The 13,039-nt window shown below is 36.9% G+C and overlaps 1 protein-coding gene across 1 annotated transcript in view; it reads right to left on the reverse strand.

The window, feature by feature from the left end:
* DMD (dystrophin) overlaps positions 1-13,039 on the reverse strand; it is a 1,496,890-nt gene that overhangs the window by 1,358,149 nt on the left and 125,702 nt on the right. Inside the window, exon 13 of the mRNA XM_027775723.1 lies at positions 8,623-8,795. Coding sequence (XP_027631524.1) covers positions 8,623-8,795 — 173 coding nt within the window. The remainder of the gene's footprint in view (positions 1-8,622; positions 8,796-13,039) is intronic.

Genomic DNA, 13,039 nt, shown 5'->3' on the forward strand with positions numbered 1-13,039 from the left:
TGGCGAGCGCACGCGCCCTATAACGAAAACCTCTAAAAAAAAAAAAAAAAAAAGATCTTATGGGTAAAAATCTAAACAGTAATCTTTTCCATATACCATGGACTCAACAGTTGAGAACAGTGGGACATAACCAAAAAATGTCACTTTTTTTCTCAACTTCTCACACCTTTCTCTACATCATCCCATGATCAATTGCATGGGATTTCTTTCTTCCAGTGAGTAAAACTATGATTCTGGAATGGGATATAAACAACTTTCCCATATCCAAGACAAGGCATTTATTTTCCTTACTCATTACTTCTTTTTTAAATAAAGAACTATTTATTTAATTATATTTATTATTATTATTATTTTAAATTTTGCCATAGGGCATATACACTCACCAGATGGTGACAGAGAGAGAGAGAAAGTGAGAAAGCAAGCTACCAGGCCCAAGACTCGAACCATGGTTGACCATGTGGGAGTTCAGTGCCCTAAACACCATGCCACCTGCTGGCCCCATCAAGTCCATTTTTTTAAAGGTACAGGTCTACATTGTAAGATTCTGGATTTTGGTTTTTGTGTTTTGTTTTTATTTTTGTTTACACAGGAAGACATCCAGATGTTCCAACACCCTCTGTTAAAAAAACCTATACTTTCTCTCTTGAACTGCATTTGTCCCTCTGTCAAAGATCAGTTGACTATCTTTGGATCAATTTCTTTGGAAACTGATGGACGACTGTTTCTGGATGACTGGAATACTAGTCAGCCATTAAAAACTAATAAACAAACAAACAAAAAAGAAGACCCGGGCAATTGATAGAAAGCAGATGAATATAGAAGATATATTGCTGAATGAAGTAAGTCAGGCTATGAAAGAGAGACATTGTATGTCTGCACTTAAAAAATACTAACTGTCCACACTCTATAGTAGAGACTGAAAGATTGGAGGACATAAAAGCACTGAAAATAGTTATGGGTACTGGAGACATGTGGAAGGAGGGTGGGAGAGGGGAAAAGTGAAGGGTAGGGAATTAAATTAGGGAGAAAATTTGAGAGGCAAGACATTTGTGGGACACCCCTTACTTCTTAATTCTATCAAGCTCAGACACTAATAGTGGAATTATGTACTGGCATATATACCTATACCTGGGGGAGGGAGAGGCAATCTTGCATAAAAATCTTCAAATTTGGTAAAGAATCATTCTGATTGCAATGTTAATCCTTTTTTTGTTTTTGTTTTTGTTTTGTTAAAGCTTTTTGCCATAGCACTTGCCTGAGGGAGAGAGGGAATGTGAGAAATCACCTTGCGGGGGATGGCCATGTTGTAATCTCTTCTCCATTCTCTTCTCAGGATTTTGGGCACACATGCACATGTGCCTGGCATGAGTTTCAAAGTGCCAGTTGGGAATTCAAACCACAGTTGGCCACATGGGAGTTCAACACTTTAACCACAATGCTACCTGCTGGCCCCTGCAATGTTAATCTTTCCTGAGCTGTCAGCATCCTGTAAGCATTTATCATGTATCTTCCCAACTACATATGGCATTGTGACAAATAGAAGAGGCTCCTAATGCTGTTATAGCTGAATGTCTCATTTAGGAACAAACAATTCTGGAAAAGCTCCCAGATTATACATCTGTCCCTCTAGCTTCCACTTTGGAGGGTAAAATTGTTTGGTGATGACATGAGGATTAGTGTATTATTCTCTCCCTCTGTGGGTAGTTCAGGGTTAATTCCCTCACCTTGACTTGAGAGAAAATATTTATGGAATGTCTCAGTAGAAAAATTACAAATGAGATAGCAACTGCTTATGAGAAGCTTGCATTAGGAACAGACTCACAGAATTGCATGCTTGTTCCCTAGAGTCTGAATAAAGAGATGATTAAGGCGCTTTTTCTTCAAATCAGATTTCTTTGGTTTCTACCCATGTTTTCTCTCCTTTCATTTCTTTTATTGTCTCATTTTCCTACATGTAGCACAAATGGCAGCTAGAGTCTGTGGAAGTTTCAATGCTGTGGGTTTGGCACTAAGGGAGAAATAAGTCCCTGAGAAGGCAACTTTCAGCTCTTTCCCCCTCAGCATCCCATTGACATGAAGCACTGTGAGCCCAGCACGATGGGGAGAAGTTTGGAAAAGATTTTTGCTACACTGTCCACTTTCTTACCTAGAGTCTGTATGGGCCAATGATGATGTTCAGAGATCCATGGTAAAATGCCAAAAAATATAGAACCCTGTAGTGTGTCTTTCCCAAAGCTACACCTTCTCTTTCTTTTCAAATTCTGATTTTAGGTCCTCTCTGTATTTATAAAAGTATCTATTTATTATTTATTCTTTAAAACATTTAAGTGCTGGGTTGGCCCTGAAGCCTAGTGGTAAAAGGAAACTGAATTACACTGTTCAGGTCCTGGCCCCAGTGGCTTGGATAACATACTGGGCACATATTCATGGGTACCCCAAAATTCTAGCAGGATGGAGAAATGGAGAAGGGACTGAGGTATGACCATGCCCCATTGGGGGCTGCTTTATATCTTTCTCTGTCTCTTTGGTCTATACATGTGCCCTTTGGCAACTTAAAAAAAAAAAAAAGCATCAACTTCATTTTAGTACAGTATTTACACGAAAGGTGCACACATCACAAATGTACCATAAACTTTCTTAAAAGAAATACATCAATTCAACTAGCATCTAGATCACGAAACAAAACATTACTCAAAAACTAGTAACCTGCTCCTGCCCCCAGTTAATCACGTCTCCTCACAAAGGTAACCACTATTGGACCTCTAATCCCTAATATATTTGTTTTTGAGTTTTATATACATCGATTCCTATAATACATATTCTCTTGTGTCTACCTTCTTGTATGCAACTCTGTGTTCATATTTTTTAAGAGTCATTTCATTTCATTTCATTTATTTACTCATTTTTTTTTATTTGATCAGAGAGGAACAGCATGTGTGAGAGCGAGAGAAAGAGGGAAATTGAGAAAGCAAGCCTCCAGGTCTGGGACTTGAACTGTGGTTGGCCATGTGGGAATCCAGTGCCCTTAACACCATGCCACCTGCCGGCCCCTGTGTTCATTTTTTTTTGTGTGTGAACATTTGTTTTATGTAATATCACTGGTAATAGAATTTGTTTTTTATTTATTATTTTTTCTGTGATTATTTCATTTCTTTCTTTTTTAATTTTAAATTTATTTTATATACATTCACTGAACATCATCACAGCATATACAATGTAATTTCCCATCCAGAATATACTGTATAGTGGCTTAATCATACATATTATTGTCAACAAATTATTTTCCATTTCTTGTTTCATATGTGTATATATATATGTATGTGTGTGTGTGTGTGTGTGTGTGTGTGTGTGTGTGTAATTTTTTCCCCTCTATTTCTTAACCTCTGGTATTTTGCACCCTCCTCCCATGCTCTGGTATCTACAGTTGCTTTCCCTTCCTCCCCCCACCACACACACACATTTTATTGATTCACAAAATATCTTAATCTAACTACTTTCAATAGCAAGTTCAGTTGATATGTACATATCTGTGAATACATGTCTGACTTTAGGTGTGAAACTCTGAGTAGAATGAATATACTACAAAGTAGCACCTAGCTGAGGCAATATAGCTTATTTGTGGTCATTAAATAGGTATTTTTCAATATACTTTTTAATTTCAAGAAAGGCAGTTTTAGCTCTAATAAATCAAAATCAAAAAAAGTTAAGAGAACTTTGCTTAAGACTTAAAGCCAGAGAACAGGTTAGAATTCTGTTCAAATAGTAGGTACATGAACCTATCGACATCTCAAGAGCAGACACAAATCCTTAAATCTGGTAAACAAAGCCTAGAAGAAAACCAGTCATGTTTTAGTCAAAAGTCATAAAATCCATTTCGCCAGCTCAGTCTCATGTACTTAATCTATTTTCTGCTGTGGTCCAATCTTTCTGTTTAAATTCTGGAAGAAACTTAAATGTACAGGAATAAATACTCTGCTTTTAAGTTTATTTATCTATTTCTTCTATGAGACAAAGAGAAAGAGTCAGAGACAGAGACAGAGAGGAGAGAAAAGAAAGAGAGAATCAGTCAGCCAGGATCACAGGCACTTGTGTGTGTGTCCAACATGTACAGGGAACCTTCAGGGTGTCAACCCGGAAACTTCCCACATGGCTTCAGCATCACGGAGCATTACATTATTGCTGCACCACTGAGGCTGACCTGGAATCAATATTCCTGGTCTCGCATCTTCTTTAGATCATATGTACACATCAGAATCTTCTTGCATTTAACTATTTACATGCATGGGTGAGGCGTTCCAAAACATGTGACTAAAGGGGATTTCAATGAGGAATACTGATTTTAAAACATCACTTTCTCGATGTCAGACCATATCCTTGCTGTTACACAATAATGCCATCTTATGGCTGCATGGCAATTTGTAGTCTAAAAACTGCTTTCATTTCTATTATCTCATTTGAACTGTGCTATCTTCTTAGGCTTTGCAGAATAATTTCTTGAAAGTAGGACAGACAGATTCATTAATGGCTGAAGGTATAGTAATGATGGTTATCAGAAAGAAAGTAAAGATCATAGTATCTGGCAATTAATAGGCCCTTCTTCAATGTTCATTGTAAGAAGTTATGGGCTTTGTTTCACTAATACCAGATAGATCTGATGTTAATTATTAATTTTCACATGTTTTCTTTAGGTATATTTTATAAATAGTTAGAAACCCACTTAGAAATTGATGAAAAAAGGATTCAGTACTGATATTAATTTTTATAAAGCTAAATCTTTTTTTAAATTTTATTTATTCATTCATTTAGTTTTAATTTGACAGAGAGAGACATACAGAGAGAGAGAAGCGGGGAAGTGAGAAAGCAAGCCACCAGGTTCAGGACTTGAACCGTGGTCAGCCATGTGGGAGTGTCCAGCACCTTAACCACCATGCCACCTGCTGGTCCCTAAAGCTAAATCTTTATCTTACATATATTTATATCCATCTGCAAATACATGGTACTTGTGAATTTTATATTGACTGGGTTGACTATTAGGAGACTATTTAGAAGAATACCAATGGAAAGGGGCAACTTTTAATATCATGATAATTTGTAATATTTCTGAAACAAATGTTGAAATTGCATTTGCTGGTGCAATAGGCAGTGGGATGCCACTGTGTGATACTGAAGCCACGTGGAATGGTCCTGGATTTGGATCCCAGGTAGACCTGAGCACATAGGGTATGCTCATGGGTGTGCCTATGATCCTGGCTGGCTGGGGAACTGGGCAGGTTTTTATCAGAGGGACACTGTTAGGGATGCTTGGCTGTATCTGTTTGTCTGTCTCTCATTGGAAAAAAAATTCATTTTTCTGTAACAAAATATATGGAAGCAGGCCTCTCTCATTTTTATTTTAGAATTATATATTTAATTTATTATTATTATTGTTGTTGTTGTTATTACATTTTCTATAGGACACATGTACTCACCAGAGTGAGAAAGAGAGAGAGACACGCCAGGTCCTGGATTCAAACCACTCCTAGCCTTATGGGAGTCTAGTGCCTTAATTACCACACCATCTGCTGGCCCCAGGATGTAGGTCTCTTATATAATGAGTGAGCAGTAACATATAAGTCTGGCTTTTAATTATATTGTCGTTCTTGCCTTTAGAATAACATCTGTGATATTTTATAACATTTAATAAAAATAAATTTTGCAATTATGACTTTAAAAAATTTGGTGATTAATGATGGTCTTAGAACTTATGCCTTGGGAATGCTGAGAATCTAATGTACTTTCTCTTATTTGTAATTTATTGTGAATAACATATGCAAACCTATTAGACCTAAATATTTTGGTAAAAGAGGAATATAAGCAAATCTGCTATTTAGTATGTGCTTGTTAACATTTTGGGGGGTTATTTTCCTCCCCTGTAAAATAATGAAGCAGGACAAAATCACTAACGTATTTTCTAGCTGTACAAAAATTCTTTATTATTAATTATTAACTAAATCTAATAGTTTGGGTTATTGTTCAACAACTGTTCATGCTGTTCCCTCTTCCTCTGGAGGAAGAGACTACTTTGTCATGCTGTTGATGTCAGGTTTGGTCATGTAATTTGCTTTGGCTGACGAAATGTTAATGGACTTGACCGGAACACAGGCTATAAGTGATCTTGGTAGGTTAGTCTTAGTTCATATGCCGGTTAACTGGCATCAGAAGAGTGTGCCACTGACCTTCACCTCAGTAATGAATCAAGCCCAGAATAAAGCCACAAGTAGCATACCTTAATCCCAGTAATCCAACAGGCATCCTGGAGCCTAGCTGGGATAACTCACATCTTCAAGGAGAGCTGCTTAGCCAAGCCTAGCCTGTGTTAGCCAAACTACAAACAACCTAAAGACCCAGAAAGTTATTGTGTTTTGGGGCAATTTAAATCATAGCATTATCATGGTAAAATCTAAGTACTACACTACCATAGACAGGTCATTTGTGAAAAAATACTGATATATTCTTTTTATTGGCTCAAAGGTATGTTGATTTAAACTTAATTTGGCTTATTAAAATCTTCCATATATTTTTGTTGAAGGCCCAACAAGAAGGTTGTGTTCTTGTGAATACATGCCTTCTAAAACTCTCTAAGGATTTACGAGTCTGCCATTATATGGGCCTTGGTAGGACAAAAGGTATTGACTACCACTACAATGGTGATCAAATTTCAGCTAATTATTTCCTCTGACACCTGGAAGAACCTAGTTCTGCCACCAAGCCTACTTTGTAACAAAAGTCATCAATTTATGGCCTACCAGCAAAATTCAGCCTCCCACCTATGGTAGAACATATAATTTTAGTGGAACAAGCTCTGCAGAGACTAAAGTATTCACCAACTGGCCCTTTATATATATATATATATATTTTTAAATAATCCCTAAATAATCCAACCTCTGCCGTATCATATGCTTCAGTCAGAGACCTTATTAAAGAGTGAGTGACACACACACACATGAAAGTAATCATTTAGATGCTTTTTGACAGTAATAGTAGCAAGCGATGTCCGTGGCAATGGTGCCCCGGTACAGCCATGGATCATGATCATAACAATAGTTTATAATTCAGATTTATCTTGTGACTCAACGGTGGATGTTTCTGAATGTCTACCCAAGGCTTTCTCAATAATTTCTGTCCATTGTTTTCCTGGCTCTCTCGTTTTCCCATTGATTCCATAAGGTACATTTTATTCTTCCAGCAAATTATATAATTCTAACTAAGGTAGAACTGGAGAGGTAGTAGGGCAGGCAGGAAGCAAGACTGACCAGATGAGCAGGGGTTGGATGGATATGTCCAATTTATGAGTCTCAATTTTATTATCAATGGAATGAGATTGTACTGATGTTCTTACACTTTAGAAAAATGACTCTGGATGAAAGATAATTGGGAACAAAGAGGGGACAGTTACTGGAGACAACTGAGATTAATGGTAGTGCTCAAAGTATATATTTAGGAGCCTAAAGTACTACATTAAAAACTAAAGCAGGGACCAGCAGTTGGCGTAATGGCTGTCGCTGGACTCCCATGTAGTCAACCAAGCGTGGAGTCTCGGACCCGATGGCTTAAACTCACACCGGGCACGTGCGTGTGCATGCCCAAGATCCCAAGAGGAGAATGGAGGAGAAAGGATTGTGGCGTGGCCATCCCCCCTCGGGGGTGATTTCTTGCTATCTCTCTGCCTCTCTCTGACTTTCTGAGGAGCACATGTGCCCTATAGCAAACACCTCTCCAAAAAAATAAAAATAAAAATAAAAATAAAAATAAAAAATAAAAAAAACAAAAAATCCCTAAAGCAGAATTAAGAATGCTTAGAAATGGACAGATCCAGGAGATACTAGGGAGGTCCCCTACAATTATTAAACAAATAACTTGATTTCCTCTGGGAATAACAAAGAAGACAGTCTTCGGACTATAGAACTTTAAAATAAATTGTTTTAAGCTACTAGAGAACTTGATTACTTTTAACCTGAAATTGTAAAAGAAAAGAAATTCTATCTTCTTGTGACGGGAGGCTAAAGAATGTACAAAAATTTCCCCTCAAAATGAGTCAAAAGCTAAATATTTTATTAAGATAAGCTCTAGAAGCCATTTTAAAATCAATGTTCCATCACAAAAACAAACAAAACCAAAAATAAAGCCTGTGTGTGAGGTGAGGAAGCAAAGTGCAAATTATCACCCTCAAAAGAAGAAACGATAAATGAAAATGAACTTTTTGCTCAACATTTATATTTTAAACATATTAAAGTACAAAATGCTGTCAATGTATAGGGAATAACTTAGACTAAAGATACACATTTTATATTGTACCATTATTTATACTACCTCATTTAAATGTCAAACTTGCTTTAACAGTACGTGAAATTTTAGATGATGTTATAAGGCTACAACATAATGTTAATTTCAGCAGAGAATAATTTCTAGAACTCAGTTCATTAGTCTGAACCGTTCATTATTATTTTTACTCCACTTACCTTTTTCCAATGATGCCAATACTTTTCCCTCTCCTCCTCCCTTTTTCAATGAGGACATTAAAATAAGATGTAGAGTTTCCTGAAAACAAGTGTAATCGTTCAGTAAAATGAAAGTGCTACCTACCCTTGTCGGTCCTTGTATATCTTGTTAACTTTTTCCCATTGGAAATCGAGCTGTGAGAGAGCTTCCTGTAGCTTCACCTTTTCCACAGGTGTGGCGCTTTGCATTGCTGCCATCTTCTTGTTATGAATAATGTCAATCCGACCTGAGATTTGTTGCAGATTGTCTTTTATATTCTGTAATATTGAAATTTTAAAACAAGTAAACAGTAAGTCAACTGTCTATGCAAAGAGGAAAAAAGACACATATAAAACCCAGAAGTGGGCCAGCCCATGCCATGGTGGTTAAGGTGGCTGGATCCTACATGGCTACCAGTGTGGTTCAAGTCCTGGATCCAATGGTTTAAGAAACATTCCAGGTGCATGTGCATGTGTGCCCAAAATTCCAAGATGAGAATGGGGGAGAAGGAGTTTTGGTGTGGTCATCTCCCCTGGGGTGTGATTTCTTATTTTCCCTCTCTCTGTCTCTGTCTGGCGAGTGTGTGCTTGCCATAGCAAAAAAAAAAAAAAAAAAAAAAAAAAAAAAAAAAGAAAGAAAGAAAAATTCCAGAAGTAACAAATGGTCTCACAATTCCTAATTATTATTAACTTTTTAATTTTATTAACTCTAAAGACCAATGACTTTTTTTTTCCAAGATAGATTTTTGCTATAGGGAATATGTGCTCACCAGAGAGACAGAAACATAGACAGAAAGCAAGAAATCACCTCCCAGGGAGGATGGCCACACTGTAATCCCTTCTCCTCTGTTCTCCTCTAGGGATTTGGGTCATGCACATACACACACCCGGCATGAGTTTCAAGCTGCCAGGTTCAGGACTCAAACCACAGTTGGTCACGTGGGAATTCAGCAACATTAAGCATTATGTTATCTGTTGGTCTCTGAAGTCCAATGACTTTAACATGCCCAGGTTCAATGGGTAATTCGTAGTCACCATCCTAATGCAGCTGTGAACACTCCCTGTAACATAAGACTGTCATCATTTGGCTTCTGTAACTTAAACTCTATTAGATTCTCTTCCACTTTTGTGTCCAGTGCTTCTCAGCTTCCTTTGCATCTCAGTTTCTTCTTACTGATCTCAGTATTGAGGGCCCTGGCTCAGTGTCCACACTTCTTTTCTCTCTCTCCACACCACCTTCTTTCTGTTCCCATGATTTTAAATACTCTCTATGAGAAAATGACACTTAAGCTTATATCTCCAGCCAAGATCTTTCCTATGAAGTTCAGATGAACAAGTATGAGTGCTTTCTTGATGGTTAGATGTCTCACAAAGATCTCAAACTCAATATAGTCTTCTAAATATTTGGGATTGCATCTGTCCAATCTTATTCCTTCCTTGGTTTCCTTCATTTCAGGAAATGGCATACTGATTAATGAATACTCAGGTTGCTAAACCTGGAACCATCCTTGACTTCTTCTGTTTTCAGTATTTAAATTGTTGGACTAACCTTTTGATCTTACCTCTAGAACCCATCCAGAATTTGACCAATTCTCACTACCTCACTTGCTCTAGCTCCTCTCTTAGTCAGTTCTCTACAAAACAGTCAGAGAGATTCTTTTGTAAACACAGATGGAATCATATCCTCTGGTCAAAACTGTCCTTTGGCTACTCATTAAATTCAGAATCTTTACTAGGGTCTATAAAAGTCTATATAATACAGTTGTATGCTACCTACCATTCCAACCTCATCTTTTCCTAGTCTCTCCTCAGTCTATAATACTTCCATCTCATGAGTACCTTTGCATTCCTTAAGTATGTCAAGCATGCTCTTGCTTCCAGAAGTCTGCACTTGCTGATCTCTCTACCAAAAATACATCTTCTCACTGACATTTGTAAGGATGATTCTCTCACTTCTTGCTCATCTTAGAGACTTCTCTACTACTCTGTTTTTAAGTAGCAGCCTTAACCACACTCTATTCCCTGCATTCTTTATTTTTCTTCATGACATATATGACTAACAAAAAATAGATATCAAGTGGTCTGTATACACCACTACACTAAACTCTGAATATTGTAATATGATCTCTCTTGCTCTCTGTCCAGTTTCCAACATCAAACCCATGCCTGACACATGGTAGGCTCCCAATACTTATTTTGTTCAATAAATGAAGAAAATAATTTACCCCGCAGATTATCTTCATAATTTTTTAAGAATCTATATTATATTTAAGGGGAAAATAATACAGCACAAGTTTTTTTCTTAGAAAGGGAAATCTTTGAAAAAATTAGTCACCAAAGAAATTTGGTAAAACAATACATGTTTGGCTAGTATTCCCAGTATGAATTTGGTTATTTTACACATTTGAAATGTTATCTATAATCAGTCAGCTGAGAAAATATTTACTGTTCTTTTTCCAAGTGCAATGAGCAATACGGGAAAGGAGAGGTGGTTGAAGCCCAGGGTTTTTTTTTTTTTAATTTTTTTAGGCTAATTTTTTTTGTTAGTTTTGTTTTTATTTTTATTTTTTAAGAGAGATTTTTGCTATAGGGCATGTGAGCTCACTGGATAGACAGAGAGACAGAAAATGAGAAAACACTCCCTGAAGGGGCATGGCCAAACCACAATCTCTACTCTATTCTCCTCTTGGGATTTGGGGCACACACACACATGCAGACAGCACGAGTTCCAAACCACCAGGTGAACAGTTGGCCATGTGGGAGTCCAGCACCTTAACCACTATGCCACCTATTGGCCCCTGTTTTTATGAGGTGTTAGATGGATTTTATTGTAGTAGTAGAGAGAATGTGTTTGAAGAACAGGAGAAAAAAACATGAAAGTAAAGAAACCCCAGGTAGGCTAGAGAAAAGATTATAATGAGTGGTTGAATAGGTACACAATATTTTCTAGCAGGTCAGAGAAGTGATGAATCATATATCTGGACACAGGCTCAGGAATGGGTTCATGATGATTTAATCTGAGGTAAACCTAGCTGAGTAGCAGAAATGGTAAAGACATTAGAGCTAGTAGGTACCACACACATAAATAGACATAACATGAACAATTGTATATGGAAGACTTCTGAAATGTAGCAGCTTAGGGGAAGATGGACCAGAAAAAAGGCTGGAGATGCTTAATAATATACTTTGAATCTCAGATTAAAAATTCTGCCTGTGATTTACTAGCCATTGGGGAACCATGATTTTTAAAAGTTTTCAATATGGAAAATTTCAAATATACCCAAAAGGAAGACAAAAATACCAATGGCCCCACGAATGTACTATCCATTGCCAACTGTTAGGATGCCATGGACAACATCGTTTCAGTTCTACCACATTCTACCTACTTGTTTAACTAGATTATTCTGAAACAAATTGATATTCAATTTTATCTGTAAGTACTTCAGCATATATTGTTAAGATATAAAAACTTTATTCAAAGACTATACACCTATTATTATTTCATACCAAAAAGTTAACAAAAATCTATAAATATAAACAAATATCTATTGGGTCGTTAGGAAAGTCATGATATATTTTTCTCTGTAAACATGAATCATGAATTTCCCAGCAACCTAATAGTAGGTACTTATATCTGAATTGAATCAAGAAAGGAGTTTACAAGAGAGAGCTGGAAAATTCAGTGATTGTGTGTTAGTTAAAGTAGAGGAAGTACTGGGGCCAGCAGGTGACATAGTGGTTAAGGACACTGGACTCCCACATAGCCGACCGTAGTTCGAGTCCCAGAGCTGGCGGCTTGTTTTCTCTCTTGCTCTCTGGCGTTCTCTCTCTGTCCCTCTCTGGTCAAATTTAAATAAATAAATAATGTTAACTAAAATAATTCTTTAAAGTAAAAAAAATAATAAAAAGAAGAGGAAATACTTGGATAACTTGCATTTGTCAGGTCTAGTCATCTACATAAATAGTGGTGCCATCTAGTGAAAGGATTTCAGGGGGCCAGCAGGTGGCATTGTGGTTAGGGGCAATGTACTCCCACATGACTGACCATGGTTCGAATCCCAGACCTGGCAGCTTGCTTTCTCACTTTCCCTCTCTTTCACTCTGTCCCTCTCTGGTCAAATTAAAAATAAATAAATGAATGAATAAAGTTAAATAAAGTAATTCCTTAAAAATTGAATAATAGTAATAAATAAAATTAAATACTTTTTTTAAAAAAGGACTTCAGGTAGATGAACAGATTCTATGGGTGCAGGGTTTTGTATCTGTACTTAAATGATAAGTTCAGTTTTGGATACAATCATACTGAGAAGCCTTGGGACATCGAACTGAAGATGTCCAATACAAGGTTGGCAACCGATTTTGAGAACAGGAATGAGATGGGAATTATTGTTGGTATATTTCTTCATGGTCTGGATTTTCTGAGCAAAGATCAGTGGCTATTAGGTTAAAGGATAATCGAATAGCTAACATGTCTTGGAGTCTAGACTAGTACATTGCTTTAGGGAGATTTAAAAGCTTATCTC

The sequence above is a fragment of the Tupaia chinensis genome, unplaced genomic scaffold (assembly GCF_000334495.1).
Source record: "Tupaia chinensis unplaced genomic scaffold, TupChi_1.0 Scaffold000600_1, whole genome shotgun sequence".
In the NCBI taxonomy this organism is placed as follows: domain Eukaryota; kingdom Metazoa; phylum Chordata; class Mammalia; order Scandentia; family Tupaiidae; genus Tupaia; species Tupaia belangeri.